This window comes from Aphidius gifuensis, linkage group LG4 (genome assembly GCF_014905175.1).
Source record: "Aphidius gifuensis isolate YNYX2018 linkage group LG4, ASM1490517v1, whole genome shotgun sequence".
In the NCBI taxonomy this organism is placed as follows: Eukaryota; Metazoa; Arthropoda; class Insecta; order Hymenoptera; family Braconidae; genus Aphidius; species Aphidius gifuensis.
The window spans coordinates 22358342-22379315 of record NC_057791.1 but is presented as its reverse complement, the minus strand read 5'-3'; the positions used below and the strand labels follow the sequence as shown (position 1 = coordinate 22379315).

Sequence of the window (20974 nt, the reverse complement as noted above, 5' to 3'; positions counted from 1 at the left end):
TCAAAGAGATAAAGAGAGAGAAGTTCATATTAAAAGCTCACAAAATTAAATTAACATCTGTAAAACCCTTTGGAATATTGAATCACACAAACAAATAATCAAAATAAATATTGCAGGTATATAATTAAAATTAATTATACAATTAATATAATTAACAATAATTATTATTAGTAAAATAATTATCATTTCATAGTTACATAATTTACCCATCAAATAATTAAACAGCTGCATAAAATTATTAATCAAATTTAATTTATTATTGATTTTTTTTCTCAATAACAACGTTGTAAATTTTATCAACGGTTATTTACATTTTTGAGTAATTATAGTGACCTTAATTGATGCAATTTTTAAATATCTATTAATTCATAAATAATTATAATAATTGTACTTGACGATTCATCATGGAGTTTATTTAATTTCGTTATGTCATTTTGTAAATAAGTATAGTTTTTTTTTTTTTTTTCTGCTCATTCTGATAGTGCAGCTTTAGGTTGAAATATTTTGTCCTTCAAGTATCTTTACTGATGGCTGATATTAATGTTTATGGATATGAAAAAGTTTTTTTTTTTTACAAATAAAATCACAATAATGTTGTGAAATATTAAATATACTTTGAAACTAATAAATATTGAGCTTTTTTTTTTATTTTCAAATGTAAAAAGTTATCAGTTGTCAAGCTCATTTGAATATTTTTGTCATAAAAATAGTGTTTTTTATTTTGAAAATAAAAAATTAATATAAATTATTTGTCTGTTATTACTTTGTTATATTAAAAATAATTTTTTCTACTTTTTAATCAAAAAAAATAATTATTTTAAAACTATTACTTTATTGAAATAGTGTTTTTATATTTTTCGAACTTATATTTTCATCATTGAGTTGTATGACATGATTCAAATGCAAAAAAAATCGAATTGAGATTGTTGATACGACGGGTAAACACGCCTTTAATATATATATTTTAAATGAAAATTATATATTATCGTAAATTTGAAATTCTCAACAGTAGACTGAACATGACTGGAATATTATTAGTCAAAATGAACACAAGTCTATCTGCCACTGACAAAATATTAAATAAAAAAAATTTCGATTATTTACAATACAGTATCTCAAAATATTTTTTTTATTTTCAATTCAGCTGGTTGAGACATTTCTCTCATTTAAAATTAATGAAAATATATTTTTTTATTTAAATAATTTATCATTTTATTATTTTGATAATTTATCCATATTATTTACGAACTGTTTCAAGACTATAACAATTTCTTGAAGGTGCAACTGTCATAGTAAATCCACCACCGAAAAATTTTTTTTGACTTGATGTTACTTGTGGTAATGATGAAAAACTTTCATTTAAATTTTTAACATCATTATTTTTCATGGCATTTTTATTATTTTCTTTTTTTAATAAATAATACTTGTTTTTCAAATCACGAAGTTCTTTGACAACATTATCAAGTTCATATTTGTATTCGTTGGCACGACTTTCCCACATGTTAAGCTCACCCAGCATACCCTTTAAAAAAAAAAATCATAAAAAAACAATCATAATGACTCTAAAAATAAAATAAAAAATAAAAAAAAATTGAATATATGAATTTTTTAAGAATATTCTTCAAATACTATCATATTCAATGTGGATCAATAGGCTTACAGTATAAAAAATTTATAAATTTTCATTTTTTTACAATACCTTTATTTTATTTTCACGTTCACGTAATGTATTTTTAGTTTTTTCAAAATTATCAATAATTTCTTGACTCGGTTGTTTCATAATTGTTTCGAAAATTTCTAAATAACATTTTTCACTGTGTTTTATCTTTTCATCTTTAAATGTCAATTCATTGTTCATTTTTATTATACGTTTTTGAAAACATTGAAGTTTTTTTATCAACTCCAATGAAGAAGGATCAGAACCCTAGAAAAAATAAGCTCCAAAAAATTATAACAGCAAAGTAAAAAAAAATTTCATAAAGTTGAAGAACAAAAAAATTCTTTTATAAAAGTTTTATTAAAAAAAAAAAATATATAATATCATAGTAAATTTGCCTCAAGTTTTCTCCATCGATGAATGTTCATGGGGTTTTGTATTTCTTCTTCTAGAGCAATAACTTTAAGTCGTTCTCTTGTTAAATCACGATCCAAATGAAATACTTCAATTTTTAAATTACCATTATTTTTTAAACTTTTATCTAACAATAGCTTTTCAGTATTTAGCTTTTTTATTTCAAGCTTTAACAGTCTAATATCATCAATTTTTTCAGCATATTTTTTTTCACCATTACGTAATGTTGAATAAAGTTCTTTTAATTTAATTGATTGTAATGATAATTCATCATTTCTTCTAACAATTTGTGTACCCAATATATCACGTTCATTTAATATCATGTCAATATCTTTTTCTAATCTATTTATATCCATTTCATATTTTTTAACATTTTGACGTAAATTTTTTTCTTCTTTTTTATTATTTTCTAACTCACGTCGAAGATCAAACAATTCTTTTTTAGCTGATTGCAATTCAAGACGTGCTGATTCTTTTTCTTTTTCAGCTTTTCCCAATACTGATTTTTATTATCATTATTATCATGAGAACAAAATGAACACACTTGAATCATATTTCTTTGAATTTTTTTTTACAACTTCAATTTTATTTTATTTATTTTTTAAATTTTTTTTTATAAAGGTATATAGTGGAAAAATTATATGAAAAATGTACTTACAAAATTCTCCTTTTGTAGTATTGGATTCTTTGGCTGATATAATTTCTTTTAGCTGTTCAATTTGTCCATTTAAAAGTTTTATTTTCTCACGTTGTTCTAGGATGTCGTCATTGGCGGTAGATAAATTTTTACTGTATGTATTTTTTTCAGATCTTACAGCTTCAAATAAATTTTGTTGTTGTAGAAATTTAATATCAAGATCTGATAATTGTTTTTTATAATCCATCAATTCATAATCTTTTGATTTTAATTGATTTGCATGGTCATCAATCTGTATGATAAGCAAACAAACATTTTTACTTTTTTAACCAAAGATGATTCAACATTTATTTTAAATTTCTTTTTCATTTTTTTACAAACGTCTATTTTATTGATATAAAAATTATCAATTAATATCTGATTTTATACTTTTTAATTGTTGAAAAAAAATAAAAAATAAATAGATATCCCCCAGAGAGATTGAATTACCCGTTCATGTTCATTCAAAATGCATTAAGGATTTCGACGAATCACCAATTTAACAAATAGATTCCCTTTTTTTTAATTTTCTTTTTTAAATATCTTTTATTTCTTTCAGTGATTTTCTTTTTTTTTTTTTTTTCTTTTTCACCCTTTATCATTATACGGTTATTTAGAGAATGACGTACAAAACATTGGGGAGAATGGTGAATGGAAATCAATTTTGCAATATTGAATTACAAAGTAAACTTCCAAAAGGGAATAAATCAATTGTCTGGCTCATCATTTACATCACAATTTTTTAGTGATTTTCAATTGAAAAAAAAAATATCTAAGTATAGGTATTACCAAAAAAAAAATAATCAAGAAAATTTAGCTTTTATTTTTCGTATAAAGTTGTGTTTTTAAAAATTAAATAAATAATATTTGTTGTTCTATTAATTAATTTAAATCAAATAAAAAATTGATGTTATTTATTATTTTTATCATTGTTTCAACAGTCAATATTTGCATATCCCGATGTAAACTAAAAAACAACGATTACAAAAAAAAATAAAAGAATTTGTAAAAATAAAAAATAGCAATTGTCAGTTTTTAAAATAAAAAAATATAAAAATACATTAATTGGCATGCTGTAAATTTATATCAACAATATTTGTAAATAAAAGCTGAATTTAATAAATAAATTGTTGATAAAATCGTGCTGTATTTTAAAAGAGCAATGAAAACTCGTATAGCATTTATAAAAAGCCCATAAATTAATTAATAAAAAATTACCTGCTGCATGAGGTTTTTGATATCTTGGTTAAACTTTTCACGTTCTTTTTCAAGTGCCTCATTTTTTTTAGTCATTGAAGCAAGTAAATTAAGCGCCTGATCAAGATCCATTTGTATTTTACGTTTATTTTGTTCATTACAATCAATTAATTGTTGCATATTTTTAATATTATCTTTAAGTAATTTTAATTGTTTTGTTAATTCATTTTTTTCACGTATAATATTATCATTAATTTTTTTTTCATCAATAATTTGGCGATTCAATGCTTGTACTTGAATTTCTGCATTCTTCAATGAATGCTTAACATGCTCCAGGTCCTTCTCCACTTTGACCCGTACATTATCGATTTTAGCATACTTACTCGACATCCAGGTACTCTCAGCCTTGCATTTTGCGGCTTCCTCTTTCAATCTATTTACCATATTTTTTAAATTATTCAAAATATATATAATTAATAATTAAATAATAATATCAAAAATTAAAATATAACAAGACTTCAATTAACTGACCTCCTTATTTCATGCTCCAGTAATTTATAGTCTTTTTCTTTGTCTTTTATAGATTTTTCCATTTCACCAATCAATCGATTTGCGTTGTCCAGTTCATTTCGTAAGTTCATTTTACCAACCATCAATTTGTTCATTTCTTTTCGTAGCTTATCGTTTGTATTTTTTTGTTCTCGCAGCGAATTATCCAGTTTGGTCAAGTTTGTTGTTGCTGTTTGGATCGTTGTATTTGCTGACTAAAAATATTTAAACAATCAAAAATAAATAAATAAAACAACAATAATAAAAAAAAACAAAAAAATATGTATTTTTTATTTTTTTAAATTGCTTAAAAGCAAAATGAGAAAAATTTAACGTAAATTTTTAAATTTATTTTATGCTTTTTATCATTGTTGTTTTGTAGTATAATTTTAACTTGTAAAATTTATATTTTTTATTATTAAAAATTCTTAAATAATGCTGTTGAATTAAGAATAAGATATTATTTTTTTATTATATTTTTTTTTATTACCTGTAATTCTATATTTCTATTGTTAAATTCTTCCATTAATTCTTGAAATTCTCGTTCAATTCTTTCACGTATTATTCGTTCTTTTGATATTTCATTTGATTGTACATCAATATTTTCTTGCATAACATTAATTTGTTGTTCAGATGTGTTTAATTTTTTTTCAAGTTCTTCATTATATTCATTGACACACTTCAAACGTTGTCTCACTGTCTCAAGTTCATTTGTTAATTTTTCTTTTTCTTTATCATAATTTTCTTTTTGCTTGGTATCACGATTGCTGGAGATTAATTTATTTTTGTTATTAAAAATAATATTATTATTTAATAATTTATTATCTACTTTTCTCGTCAACTCAATTAACCTGGTCATGCAGAGGCTATTACCCTGGGGCAAATGAGACTTGATTTTTTATAAATTAAGCTAAAATTTCAACTCCAGATATAAAATATTTCTATTTTTTTTTTTTTACTATAAAATTTCAACTAGTTACTGATATTCTTTTACGAAAAACAAATATATATATTTAAAATTTAATAAACTTGATTTTTTTATTTTACTATTGCAAAAGGAAAATTAAAAAAATTTCATCACAATTATTTCCCTTGTGATTTCAATTTTTTAATATATTTTTATTTTTAAAATTTTATTATCAAAAGTTGAATTTACTGGCTCAACTTCTTGAAGATAAATTTAAAAGTTATTTAACTTATTTATATTGTGAGTTTACGAGACAAGTTCAGTGGCTATATTTAAAATACTTAAATTTATGAAAATTAAATATACTGTTAATGTTTTTAATAAGTTATTAATTGTTTCTTAATTTATATTTCAATTAAAATTATTATTACTTTTTTTCATCAAGTGCAAGTTGACGATTTCTTTGTTCAATTTCATGATTTAATTTAAAAATTGATAGCCTTAAATTTTCAATAATTTCTTGTGAATTTTGTTCGCGTGTATGAGCAGCATCAGCAAGTTTTAATGCACCAACAATTTCATCTTTGAGTTTTGACATTTCATTACCTTGGCTCTCTATTTTTTTTTTAAGCTCGTAAATTTGACTGGTTTTATCTATTACAGAGTCCTAAATGAAAAATCAATTTTCAATTTTTATAAAATATATTACAAATTAAATGAAACAAAAAAAAATTGCAAATAAAATAAAAATAGTAATGAAATTTTATTTTTTTTTCTTTTAGCCAATTAGTAGTTAAATAATTTTACTTGAAGTTGACGAAATCCTTCCATCATATTTTCCTCATCTCGACGACATTTGTATAGCATTTCAAATAATCTAGTATACTCAGCTTCAAAACTTGACAATGCCTCGTTTGTCTTCATTTCATCCAGGATCTGTAACACCATTCAATTCATCTTCATAAATTTACCAAAAAAAAAACAAATATATATTTAAACACACCACAAGGGAAATAACTGTTCACTCTTCAAAAGCTGCTTAATAAAAAAGAAGAAAAAAAAAATTCCTTTCGTTACATTTTAATAACGCGGTTATTATTTTACCAAGATCATATTTCTATTGTTATTATTTTTTTATATTAAACAAGTTTCATAATGAAAAAATAAAATACTTTTATTAATATTTGACAAACAATTTTGTAATATAAAATTGTACAAAATTACCAACACAGTTGTTACCATTGTATTTTTTTTTAAATATTAAAAATAAAATTTCAAACAAATAAATTTAATAATCACTTACTCGAGCGTAATCTTTTTCGAGTGAACAAAATATACTGCCGGCTGAGCTTCCAACAGCTGATGGTTCACCACTGTCACTATCATCCTGAAAAAAAAATTTAATAAATTTTCAATATTCATTTTATAATACATTAAAAACATATTTTATTTATGTATATTATTTTGTTAATTGTAAATGACAGATATTGATAAATATTAAATTAAAATATTGAATAATTATCCTGACATTATGATGAATTTTTTGATCAGTCATTTTTCCAGTTATTTCGATCCAAGTTGCATGTGATGTTTGATTGAAATTACAAATATGACATGTCAATATGTCACAAAACCAGACACAAAGCTCCAACCAATTTAATAAAAAACAATCGACAAATGAATGATTAAATTAAATATTTCGATTTTATTTTCTTTTTTGATCTCAGCTTAATTTTATTTATAATATTTTTTCAATATTTTCTATTTTTTTTTTGCCCCAGTTGTCTATCTTTTAGCAATAATAAAATTGCAAGATGTTTAACGTCCGGTAATTCCTAAAAATAGTTGTATAAATTTGCCCCAGGGGTACTTTACTATTTTTTTAAATATATATAATTTTTTATTTTTTTATCTGTCGGACGTTAGAAAAATATAGACACGCTAGTTTCCGCATGTTGTTTGCTTACAACACCCACAGAAAAAATATATAAAAAAATGTGATACAAGCCAGTAAAATGTGTCACAAAAGTATAAACATTTACGGCTATCAGACAAAAGCTCGTTTGTAGAATTTCATTTTACTTTTTTTTATTTTCATTTTATTTGCTTTTTCTTTATTCATTTTTTCTTCCGGTGATGAACAATAATTTCTTTTTTTTTAAACACTTTTCTACAATCCTAGTGAAATAACAAGCTACATTCGTGTGATATATAGTGAGAAAAATGAATTCACATAAGCGTAAAATAAAATATGAAAATTGAGTGTTAATTTCTTTTTTTTTTTTTTAAACTTTTTTTTAGCAATTCTCGTTCTTGATATATCACGTCCATTCAAACGTTAAATTTTTTTTTTCCTTTTTTTTATTAAACAAAAATAAATTTAAAAAAAAAAAAAATCTATAACGCTAATATTGTGTTTTATGTGTTTGAAATATCACATGATATTGTCGTTTTTTTTTTTTGTTATTTTATATATCAAAGAGGAATTTTTTAATTTGATAAAATAAAATACTAAAAAAAAAGAGAATTTCTGGACATTCTGATTGACAGTATTTCATTTACATTTTTCGGAAATAGAATAAATAAAAAGAGACTAAAAAAAAAAAAAAGAGGAATGAGATAAAAATAAAATGACAAAACTTGAGGTAACATCTGTTCGACCCACCCTTTCCATTTCAGCATTCATTTCCATTTCCATGATTACGTCCTTCCTTTGAATTTACTCTCAAGCCTTTAGTCACCAAACTATCATCAACTTGTCAACTGATATAACACTTGTAACTTGTAACTTGTTTTGATACTGTTGACCTGATGACACTACTCAATTATTACTATCACAATGACTATATTTTTAGATAAATAAATGTATTTTTATATCAAGTTTTGTTTATTATAATTTATAACAATGTAGCTCGTTAATAATGCTATGAAACTTTGGTTTTCATATATCTTCTTATTTATCTAGCCAATTGTTTACAAGTCACCATGACGATAAAGGAATTTCAACCTTACACCTCTCACCTCAATCAATAAAATATTCATAAAATTTTCAACTTGTAAAGAACACAAATCTGTAAATAAAATTTCAAAAATCATTAATTAAATTTTTTAATTAAATAACACTACGTTTTTTAGTTTTCACAATTTTTTTTTTTTTTTTGTCTTTTATATTTTGAAATAACAAATTTTTTATTTTTTTTTATTTACATTTATATTTTTTTAAGTCATAAACCAATTTACACAAAAAAAAAAAAATATGGTTTATCGATAAACCTGTGACATGGTATTTTTTTTTTCTTTTTTTTAATCAGCGCAGATTTTTTTAGGGGCAAACTGATTTTTTTTTTATATTTTTTGCTTTATTACATTGCCCATTAATCACAAGTTCTATTATTTTTTTTTACATTTATTTAATTATAATTTATATATTTATTTGTGTGTGATTTTTTTATTTATTTATTGTGGCTATTAACTAGAAAACTAAAAAAAAAAATCTCGTATTGATTTAAAGTTTTATATCGAGGTGTCGATTATATTACAATTGTCCGCTAATTTTTTTTTTGTACAGATAGAATTATTTTAATATTTCGAGTAATTATTATATTATTTTAATTATTAAAAATTATATTGTGATATTTTACTCGATTTTTATGCGGTAATAATAATTGCACACATTTTTTATTTTTTATTTTTTCTAAGCTAAGTTTTGTAAAAATGACCAAACAAATTTGTATTGCCAGGACAAACAATATAAAAATAATTATGTTGCCATATTTTTTTTATCTTACAAAACATAAAAACAATAATAAAACAAAAGAAAAAAAAAGAAAACACTTTTAATATTTTTCCCTGTTTATAATTTTACAGATTTCTATAGAAACAAAATTGTAGGCACACAAGGAAAAATATTAACACTAAAAATATTTTATCAGCCAAATATTAATCGTAATCATTTGATGATAATTATGATAATTCAGCATTTCGATTAGATAAAAAATAATTTTACATTTGTCTTATATTATTTTTATTATTATTTTTTATTACGTGATATTTATCCATTGAAAATTTTTAATGATTTTATTATTTTTTCAAATTTTAATAAAATTTAATTGGATATATTTTTAATATCTATAATTATATTCATAAAAATTGGGAATGATTAGCTCGTTAAATGAGCAATAATAATAATTAAAAAATCGAACATTGACAAGTGGAATTAAAGCGACGTTACAATTGTTATTCGTTTTTATTTTTTTACATCTCTACGTCAACAGTTTAATTTTCAAAGAGAAAAATACAATTTTAGACATTAATCAATATTGTAATAATAATTGTATTCATTTTTAATTAAAATTTAATTTTTAAACCACTTGCATCAGACTTTGTCATTCAACACGTGTAATTTATTTATTTTTCTATTTTTATTTAAAATATAAAGTGTCACAGTGAATTTAAAAAAAAACTCTATCAAGTATCGTAAATACTCGTATCAAATATCAAATAAAATCAACTTTGTTTTTTCGTTTAAATAAATGTAATAATAATAACAATAAATTGACAGTACGTAACGAAAATTTTTAAATATCAATTGATCAAATCAATTGTATAAATATTTATTCCATTTCACAGCGAAATAGTTAAAAAATAAATGAAAATTTAGCAAATGAAATTGGTCAAAATTATTTATCCAGAATTATTATAACATTCTAAACAATCACAATTGCCAGATTGTCTACTTCCAATATAGAAATTTAATTAACAATAATCATCAAAATTATATTATTATTTTTTTATTTGGTTTGGACAGAAGAGGCTTATTGTCTCCTGAATTTGGCACAAAAAAAATACACTCATTATGCATTTATTTATCATGAAAAATTCGAAATTCTTTAAAATCTTGTTGAATATTTTTTTCATCATCATTCACCCGGTTGATTCAATCCGGTATAGGCAGTTTGTGATGCTTATTTTAATTTTATTTTCATAAAACTTGTATGTACTTTTAATAATTTTTTTTTCTTTGCCATTTTTTGTTTTTTTCAAGAATTAAAGTTTATAATTTGTTTTTTTGTTTATATAATATTGAAATATAAATAAATAAAAAAAAATAAAAGTCTAATCAAACAATCGTCAACGACACTTTGTTGCTTTTTTATTATTTGTTTGTTTTTTGGTAAATATTTAGTTTGTAAGTGAAAATAGAGATGTTCAACTTGTTGTCACTTGTGATACTGTAAATGGTGTAACTTGATATAGAAAACACCTGTTGCAAACTCTTACAGGTTTAGTATGTCCATAACGTGGTAATGGAACATTATTACTACTGCATCTACCACAAAATACTTTTCCACAATTTCTGCAGTGATGTCTGCGTCTAACAACAGTAAAACCAGCATGACATGCCATACATCTTGGTGCGTCATTGTCAGGTATCCATGCGGGTGCTCTCTCGACACATTCTTCACCGCATTCAGTCACTGGTGAAGCTAATAATAATACACAAATTCGTTAATAAATAAATAAACAAAATATACCTATAATACATTTTTTTAATTTTAACAATTAATCTATTCTTACTTCTTTCATTATTTGACATTGTATCTTCAAGTTCATCCTCTTCATCTTCTCCCAATGAATTTTGTCTTTCAATATTATTATTATTGTTATTATTGGTGTTATTTCTTTCTGGTATTTCTGTGTTTTCAATAACATCTGTTGGACTTGATTCATTGGATAATAATTGTTCTTCATTAGCTTCAATTTCTGTGCTATTCATAAGAAAAACACATTTTAAAATATTTCGTAAATCAGATGCAAAATTTGTTTGTAATTGATCAGCAACTCCAGCAATACAAACAAATAATCTATGAACAAGATCTTCAGATGATCTAAAATTAAAGAAAAAAAATACATAAATATTTATTTATTAAATTTATAATAATGTTATTAGAAATGAAAAAATAAAAAATTTATATTTACCGAAATTTAGCTCTAACTTGATTTCTATTTGCAATTTCAGCAGCTTGCATTGCAAGTGCAATTTCTTCATCATCCTGACAATCACTTTGAAATTCACTTGTCTCAGAACTTGAGTCACAACAACTTGAACAACTTGAACTTGATGGTATGTCATGTCGATTAAGTGCTAATTCAAGTACTGGTGCTGTTGCTCTAGCAATAACATTTGGATTAACAAGATTACCAATTTTTCTTTGTCTTATTGTATCGTCATGATTATGATGATGATGAGGATGATGATGATGTTCAATTGTTGTATCAATATTATCAGATGTTGGTGATTCTAATGATAATCCACTTTTATCTGTTCTTGGTCCAAGTCCATCATTTGGTAGCTTATCATGTTTATCAATATCATTATTATTAATTTTTTTTCTTTTATCAATATTAATATTTTTAGTTTTATTTTCTTTTTTATCAATAATATCACGTTTACGCATTTTAGCAATTTGTTCAGATCTTGAACGTCTATGATCTAGTAATTTACGATTTTGTGGTGATGATGAATTTGTATGATTTCTATGACCAAAATTATAATTTCTCATTGTATAATTATCATTACGTGGTTCAAAATGACATAAACGTGGACTTCTTTGTGGACTATGACTACCAAAATTAGGCATTTGTCTTGTATTTTGACTTGGATGTAAACTAGCACCAAATGTTGATAATCTTAAACAACGATCTGTTGAATTTGATCTTGAACTTTCAGTACTTTGTGCTAATCTTAATGTTCTAACATTACATGATAAACTTCTATGTGTATCATCATAATTTCTTTTACCAATTTTTCTATCAAATTTACGTTGATGATGTCTTTTTTTACTACCACTACCACTACCACTACCTTTTGTATCTTTTAATCTACGTGATGATATTCTTTCTTGTGTATAATTATTTATTTTATTAATATCATGTGATGTTGATGGATGATTTTTACATTTTATATCATTCCAAAATTCTTTAGCAGTATCATTTTTATTATCAATATTTATATTTAAATTTTCCCAATTTTCAGAATAATTTATTTGAAATGTTGATGGATTTGAATCACATACTGATATTTGTCCATTACCATATGCAATACCAACAAATTCTTCATTGGTCCCATTAAAATTTGATGATATACAATCAATATTTTTTGATGTTTCAATACTATCAAAATTATTATTTTGATTTGTATTATTATTATCAATTTGGTTATTATCTAGCTCATTATTTTTAATACTTTCAACATCACAATTATCATTATTTATTTCACAATCATTTTTTTTATTATAAATATTACCAGATGATGATGAAGACGAAGATGAAGATGAAGATGATGATGTTGATGAAGATGACGATGGTGTTTCATCAAAATCATTATTATCATTATCATTATCAACATTATTATTAATAATATTTGTAAATGTTTTTTTTTCTTCTGGACTTTTATCATATAAACTTGTATTTTCTGATGATATTACAGTACAAATACCAGAATCAGTTTGTTCAGATATTTCATTTTGACATTCACCTTCAAGTAATAAATTTGACAATGTTTTATTTGCTTCAGATATTAATTTACGTGAATCCATATCAGGCAGTGAATTTTCAATATTTATTGTTTCACCAGTAACATTATTTTCATGTGATACTTGATTTAATAAATATTGAGTTTGTGGTATTTCAATATTTTCTGTTGTACCAAGTATTTGTGATATATCAGAACTTAAAAAATTATCATTTCTACGTGTACTATTATTATTTTGATGAGTATCACTAACACTAACACCTACACCACCATTATTACTACCACTATCACCACCATTACTACTACCACTACTACTACTACTACTAGGACATTCATTAATTACTATTGTATTATTATTATTATTATTACTATTATCATTATGATTAATTATTGTATCAACAATTCTTTGACAATTAAGCTCACTCTGTTCACTATTATCATGTCTATTATTTTCTTCAAATATACCCAATACTTGATGATTATTATTATCATTTGAATTTGATGATATTTCATTAACACAAATATTATTAATATTATCATTTTTTGTAATTTTTTGTTTTTTAATACGTTTATTTTTATCTCTTTCTGGTTGTAATTTTCTTTCAATTAAATATTCAATTTTTTCATGATTATCTTGATCAATTGTTTCAACAGCATCATTTGCTGTTTCATCCATATTTGTACCAGTATTTTTAGTAACAGTGTAAAAATCAACAATAAAATCTTTACAAGATGGATAATCAGTATAAAAATTATGAACAAATTCTTCAAGATCTTGTTGACATGAATTTTTATTTGTTTGTGATATTGGTGCTGTTGGTTCTTCATTTGAACATAATAATTTTTCAAGCATATATAATTCACGATTATTTAATGTCCATAATAATTCACGTATTTTTAATAAAAGATTCTGTAAGGAAAAATAACAATTAAATTAATAAATAAAATATGTAACTATTATAAATTAAAACTTACTCTAAATGGTCTAAACATTTCACTAATTGTATCAGGTGAATTTAAACAAAGTGGACCACCAGGTGATGCAAGAAGACCCGATACAATAGCAAGTCTTGGAATGGTAAACATAAGTGCTGGTTCATAATTATCAACATCAGCTTGATTTAATAAACCACGTTCAAGTGCACGTTGTAATGTTTCAGAAAATAATACACAAACAAGTTCTTGTTGTTCATATTCTTTAGTTGATTTAACTGGTACCATTGCAGCAACATAACATAATTCAAAATCAGCAAATAAACGATCAAATATTTTTAATGATTCAATTAATTTTTCCAATGATGGTTCTAATGGATTTTGTGCCTGTAATAATAATATTTTTATATTAGAAAAAAACTTTTATAATAATAATAATTATAAATGTATAAATTACCTTGAGATTCATGTGACCTTTGAGTGCATGTTCTCTCAATAAATTTCTAACAATTTCAAGTGATTTTGTAAGTGCTTTAGCAAGTGGTCTCATTGCTGAACTTTCAACTTCACGATTCATTATTGATGAACCAGCAGCAAGACATTCAGCACCAAACCATAATTGTCCAGCTAAATTTTCTTGCATAACATCATCAGGAAATTTAACTCTAAAATCACGATTTGCTCGACTATCTGGTATTAATTCATCCATTATTTGATTACATATTGTCAATACTTTATCTTGACAATGACGAAGTTGATTAACAAGTGTTGTACAACGTTCTGGCTCTTGACGTCCATCAAATGAATCCAGTTCACATGCAACTGCTGTTAATGCTTCATTTGCATAAAAAAATTGAGCCAATAAACTTGTATCATCTCTCTGAAATCATAATAAATAAATAATTTAAAATTATTATTATTATCAAGATAAATCTTGAAATATTTAGTTTTTTTTAGTATTTTTAATTATAGTCATTTAAATATTTACTTTGTATTAAGTATTATACAAACAATGAGTATTATTATAATTCAAAAAGAAGCTTTGTTGAATTTAAAAAAAAAAATTACATTTGTTTGGTCTTGCCAATTATTTTGCAAGAATATTTTTTCTTTATCTTATTTATTCTGTCTACTTATTTTATCATTTAAGCTATTTCATCATCACTTGAATAACAATTATTTAAATTTGTAAATAATTTTTTAATTTTTATAAATTAATTTTTACTAGTTTTATATATATTTTATCTTTGTTGAGATATATTTTCTATTATTATATTATTTTTGGTTGATATATATTTTATAATGTTTCTGTTATTCTAGACATAAATTTTATTACAAGTAAAAGTTGAGTCTATAAACCTCGATATTGCAATTTATATTGAGGTTACTACCACAACCTGCTGTCTCGTATTACTTTGATTATATTTTTTCTTAATATATTTAAAATACATTATTCTCTCTTTGATAAAATCACTCTTTGTTTTTTTTTTTATTATACTGAATTTTTAAATAAACATTTTTTATCTATAAAATTTATATATCATTGAGGATTTTTTTTATTTTATATTTGTTCTTCTACTGTTGACTTAGTTATACGATATATGTTTTTGCATTAACAAGCCATATGTATAAACAATGCATTTGGATCTGATTACATTACTTTTATAGATAAACCTCAAAACAAGATTATTAATTAATTTATTTTTTAATCAATACTAAAGTCTAAAAATACATTAAACAAAAAAAGCTTCTTTTAATTTTTTTTTTATTTCTTTACATTATCAGTTGTTGCTTTTTTAAAAAAATATATTATCAACTAAATAATACGACGTTTGATAATGAAATATCAATAAATAACCAATGACAATATTCAAAACAAATTAAAACGTCTTTAAAGTTAAAAAAAAAAAATAGTTTAGTAAATTAAAAAAAGTTATTATTTTATGGAAAAAAATCATAAATAGTACTGTAAAAAAATGAAAGAAAAAAAAATTATAAATGAATAATTATCAAGATTTCAAGTAGCTAAAATAGTTTATTAAAAAAAAAAAAAAAAATTAAAAAATTTTAAATTGATATTTTTAAATAAATCGATTTTGAAACTTTGACAATATCCGTTAGGCAATATGTATTCATGATGGCCATTTATAAACGTTACAAATTTGTACCTTTCTCATCGAACATTATTTATTTATAATATTTTTATATTTTTTTTCATCCTTATGATTTTTTTTTTCAAGGATACAATCATTGAAACGATTGACCAAGGTCTCGTAATACGTATAATCAGAGTTTTTTTAATGGTCAGGTCAAACTAAGCGAATCGAGCACAGGTGTTTTATTCAAATATATATTTTTGTGTTCGATAAATTATTGAATATTATTTAAAGAAAAAGAATCATTAATAATACTTTTTTTTTTCATTTAAATTTAACCTTCATATGACAACAGATTATAAGTCGTATTATCGAGTCTTATCAATAATTATTTTCATTATTATTTTTTTTTTTTTTAAATATATCTACTCGTGGTATTTAATTTTTCATCTATTTTCTTTTTTTTTTTTTCTTTTTCCTCGTATATCATTTATAAAAATAAATTTATAAAATTAAATTATCAATTTTTTATTTATTATTAGTTTTATATTTAATTTTATAAATTTTTTTTTTTTTCTATTTTTATTCTCAAGTGTAAAATAGAAATTTATTTATATGATATTTAATTAAAAAAAATATAATTTATTAAAACTTATTTATTATTATTTTAATATATTTAATTTTTTTAAATTTATTTATTTATGGTCATTAATAAAACACTAGAAAGTGAGTGCAAAATTAATTTGTGTAAATTTTTTTTTTTTTTTTTTCAATATCTCAAGATCAAATAGCGATTTAAATAATAATCATAAAAATCATTGACATTGCAGTTAAACACATGTCCATTTTAAACTAGTGATTAATGATTGGAATAAATTTTTTTTATTATCCGGAAATATTTATTATATTTTTTTACAAATGACACACTTTAAAAAATAAAATTAACAAAAAATCATTTTTATAAATAAGGATAAAAAATTATTGTTTATAATAAAATTGGTATGATCAATATGAAAATATGACTCATCAGACAATTGTGATCTACCCTCTCCTTGATTTTTTTTTTTTTTTTATCATCCCCTCGAATTTTCCATGAACCACAGTGCAAATGTGTCGTCTAGAAAAAACTCGGCCTTTTTCCTTATCTCAATATTTTAATATTTCAATAATATTTCTATAAGCATTGCAATATAAATAATATTATTTCCTCATAATAATCAACGATAAAAATAATTTACAATACATATAAACAAATTTTATCTTATTTTTTTGTATATTTCCATTACAAATAATTGTAACAATAATTTGTAAATTTTTTAAAAATCTCAACACATTTAATTTGTTACTATGTGTCTATTTTTGTATAAATATTTTTATAAAAACTATTTTAAGATAATATAAAAGAGTTGTATTAAAAATAAAAATATTAGGAAAATAGTAAGCATATAGTTTAGACGAGGCCATGGCGCAAACGTCCTCGTGTTTTGTACGCACTTTTACTTTCGGTTCGTCACGTAGAGTTGGGCGCGATGAGACGGCTTTCCCCGGACAATAATTTAAAAAAAAAAATATAAATATAAAAAAAAAAAGTAAAAATAACAAAAAAGTACATGATAATGAATATAAAGTCTATATATATATAATCATCAAATACTAAAAAAACAAAGTACACATATATATTTAAATTGGAAAGTATAAAAATTGGCGCCAGTAGCGAAATAAGATACAAAAATAACGAAATAAAAAATAAAATTAAGTGTATATATAAATAAAAATATATATTTATGATTTTAATATAGATTGTCGTCATTATTAGTATTAAATTGAAATGATTATTGTACTTAATATACAAGCAATTGGGAAATTCTTAGACTTGATCTAAATGACATTTTATCGATCTGTCATAAATTTACGCTATTGACCCCGATGAAAGGGGAACAAGCTTGATAAATTAAAATTGTTTTGTTCTCTGCTGGTGTGCATTTAAGTATTATTTATTTTTCAATTTGAATATTAATCTTCAATTCATTTCAACTATGAATATTTCTATTTAAAAAAAAACAAAAAAATTTATCATTTTTCCTCTATTTTCTATATTCCATTAAATTTCCATACTTTTAACATAAAATAAAATTTTTATTAACTAATAATAGCCATTATTCAATTGTTAATAATAATACAAATTTAAAATATCAACAATTAACAGTATAAATAAATTTTTCTAGTAAATATCAAGAAAACAAAATTGAGCTTTTTTTTCTCTATTAAATTCAATTTAAACAGATGTATTTCGTTTTTTTTTTTTTTATTATTTATTTTTTAGAATGACGTGCGGGTGTATTTGCTAACCGATTGTATTATATTTTTTATATATATTTTTCAATCTGGCACTGACATCAAATAACTCCACGCGTGTTTGCCTAGACCTCTCGTCTAGCAATACGCCTCTGGTTTCAAATTAAATTACAAAAAAAAAAAAATACAACAATAATTTAAGATTTTTTTTCTTTCTTTATTGATACTCCCTCATGTCGTTTTTCATTGACAATACATCATCACACATACACACTTTGCAACATAATAATAACAACAATATTTGAATGTAAAAAAAAAAAAAAAATAAGGAAGAGACTGAAAAAAATACGTTGCAGCTTGACATGGATTTGTTTATTCTACCTGGGAGCTCATTTTTACCTGGCTAAAGAATTTTATTATCCTGAAAAAAACATCTGTACACCCACACAAAATATACTTTCAATTAATACACACACATACACAAAATAATAACACTAAAAATATAAAAAATTAATTATTTTTTAAATTAAATAAAATTAATTTGATAAAAAAAAAAAAAGGTACATTTTTTATTTTTTGTTTGTTTGTTTTTTTTATTTGATTGTACATGTATCAAGTGATAAGAAAAATAAATATTTAGATATTTACATTTTTTATAAATAAATATTGATTATTTTTTGTTTAAATTTTATATTATTTTATTGCTGATAATGAAGGTCAAATTAAGAAGATTTATTATTTTCATGGTGCAAAGAAAAAAAAAATAATAAACACATTTTTTTATTTTGAAAAATATTTTGAAATATTTAAGAGTGTAAGAAAAATAAGGATGATAATGTAATTGTCAATTGACAGTAATAACAATTATATTTAATTTACACAATTCATGTATTTTTATTTTATTTTTTTTGTTATTTTTTTTTTTTAATACCGTGCTTCGTTTACCACACTGACTGACTCTCCTCCAACTTTCACAAACAATCAAAACGTATTCAATGTTTTCTTTTTTAATTTTATATATTATTTTTATTTTTTCAAGCTTATTGTGATTATAGATGCGTAAATATATATATTTAATTATAATACACAATATGTTCTATTTATCATTCGAACAAACAGGTGGGCAAAGCGCAGACTCGTATTAAATTTTTTATCATTAAAATTAAATATTTAAATAATAAAAACAAAAAAAAATTATATCAAAAACTTTATTCAATAATAATTATAACAATACCTAACTTAACTAAAATAATAATATTTTTAAAAACCATCAGTTACAAGACAAAAGAGGACAGCAAAAAATATAATTGTAAAAAAAAAAAAAAAAATGAGTAAAGAGAAAATGGAAACTCTCATCACAAAAAAGAGGCCAGACTTATTTTATTTTGATAATACATTTTTGACATTATAAAATTAATAATCTTGATAAAATTACCATAAATAATAATTAAATTATAATATAATTAATAATAAATTAACACTTGATTATTAATAAAAATAATTAAACAATTTATATTTTTTTGTTTTTTTTTTGCTCACCTTTGGCCTGTAAAACCATTTTCTGATGGACTCCATTGTATTTAAACCCACATACACAAACACAACACACAATGACGTTTATTTAAATAACAATAATGACAAAAATAAAAAACTTAAAAAAAAAAATAAAAAATAAAAATATATAATTTTATGTCGTACTTGTTTCCGCACAGATCACTGCGCCTTTCGCGCACCTTCTCGCACTTGCGTCATACCGACGCCCGACGTCGGAACACAAATGCTTTGGCATTAATACCACACACACAATTTAATTTACAATATTATTATTATTCATTAAATAATATTAATAACTGTATTGTTCATACGTATTAATATGTAAATTAAAATTTAATAAACAACACTGATGATTAATTTGTGACACACGTCAAATTGTGCTTTAATTTTAAATATGTTACACTTGCTACAAACTTTATCCTATTATTTAAAAAATTATAATGAAAATAAAAATAAAATAAACACTTCACTTATGGCCAACCAGTACTTCTGCTTTTTTTTTTCAATTTATTGCATGTTTTAGACTTTTAGAGGATAACCGACAGCAGTCGTGAGGCTAACTCACAGTTTGATATCATTTTTGATATTAAAAAAAAATAGTGGGGAAAATTTTATAAAATGACAGATCAGAAATAATAAAATCACAAAGGCGCTTGCGTTTACATTTTACGCATGCGTTGATAAATATATTATTTTTATTTTTTTTATTTTGATTTAAATGCCTCTCTTATCAATATTTTGTACTTGACAAATTTACTCGGTTGATAAATCAACACCTTTATTATCGACACTAAAAAATATTTTAAAAAAAAAATGTACTTTTTAATTTTTTTAATTTGTTTTTTTTTTTTAATTATACTTAAATTGTTATTTTTATCATTTTATTTAATTAAATATAAATAGTGATTATTAGTGTCTATTTAATTTTCAATATCGATAATTAAAAATATGCAAATTTAAAATAGTCATTTGATTATTTTAATAGTATTTTTATTTCAAAAAACCACTCAAGTTGATGAGAAAAAAAAAATAAGTAAATTTTAAATGTTATTTATTTTGATTGGTATTTATTAAAGTATTTTTATTTTATATATTTTATTTTTTATTAGTGATTTTATTGTATTTTATTTTTAGTTGTTTTTGATATTTTTTAAGTAATTTT

General features: G+C 22.6%; 2 protein-coding genes across 2 annotated transcripts; both read right to left on the bottom strand.

Annotated features, from left to right (window-relative positions):
- Positions 1 to 1235: 1235 nt before the first annotated feature.
- LOC122855709 (cilia- and flagella-associated protein 58-like) lies at positions 1236 to 8438 on the bottom strand. The gene is made up of 11 exons (XM_044157264.1): positions 8066 to 8438; positions 6704 to 6787; positions 6208 to 6336; positions 5832 to 6067; positions 4984 to 5260; positions 4476 to 4708; positions 3966 to 4377; positions 2730 to 3000; positions 2056 to 2570; positions 1700 to 1924; positions 1236 to 1522 (listed from the first exon to the last, which is right to left on the bottom strand). Exons 1-11 carry the CDS (start codon positions 8096 to 8098, stop codon positions 1238 to 1240), a joined length of 2700 nt encoding a protein of 899 aa, XP_044013199.1. The 5' UTR covers positions 8099 to 8438; the 3' UTR covers positions 1236 to 1237.
- Positions 8439 to 10211: 1773 nt separating this feature from the next.
- On the bottom strand, positions 10212 to 20439 carry LOC122855708 (lateral signaling target protein 2 homolog). Its single transcript, XM_044157263.1, has 6 exons — positions 19798 to 20439; positions 14325 to 14747; positions 13910 to 14254; positions 11380 to 13844; positions 10978 to 11288; positions 10212 to 10886 (listed from the first exon to the last, which is right to left on the bottom strand). Exons 1-6 carry the CDS (start codon positions 19831 to 19833, stop codon positions 10609 to 10611), a joined length of 3858 nt encoding a protein of 1285 aa, XP_044013198.1. The 5' UTR covers positions 19834 to 20439; the 3' UTR covers positions 10212 to 10608.
- Positions 20440 to 20974: the final 535 nt, after the last annotated feature.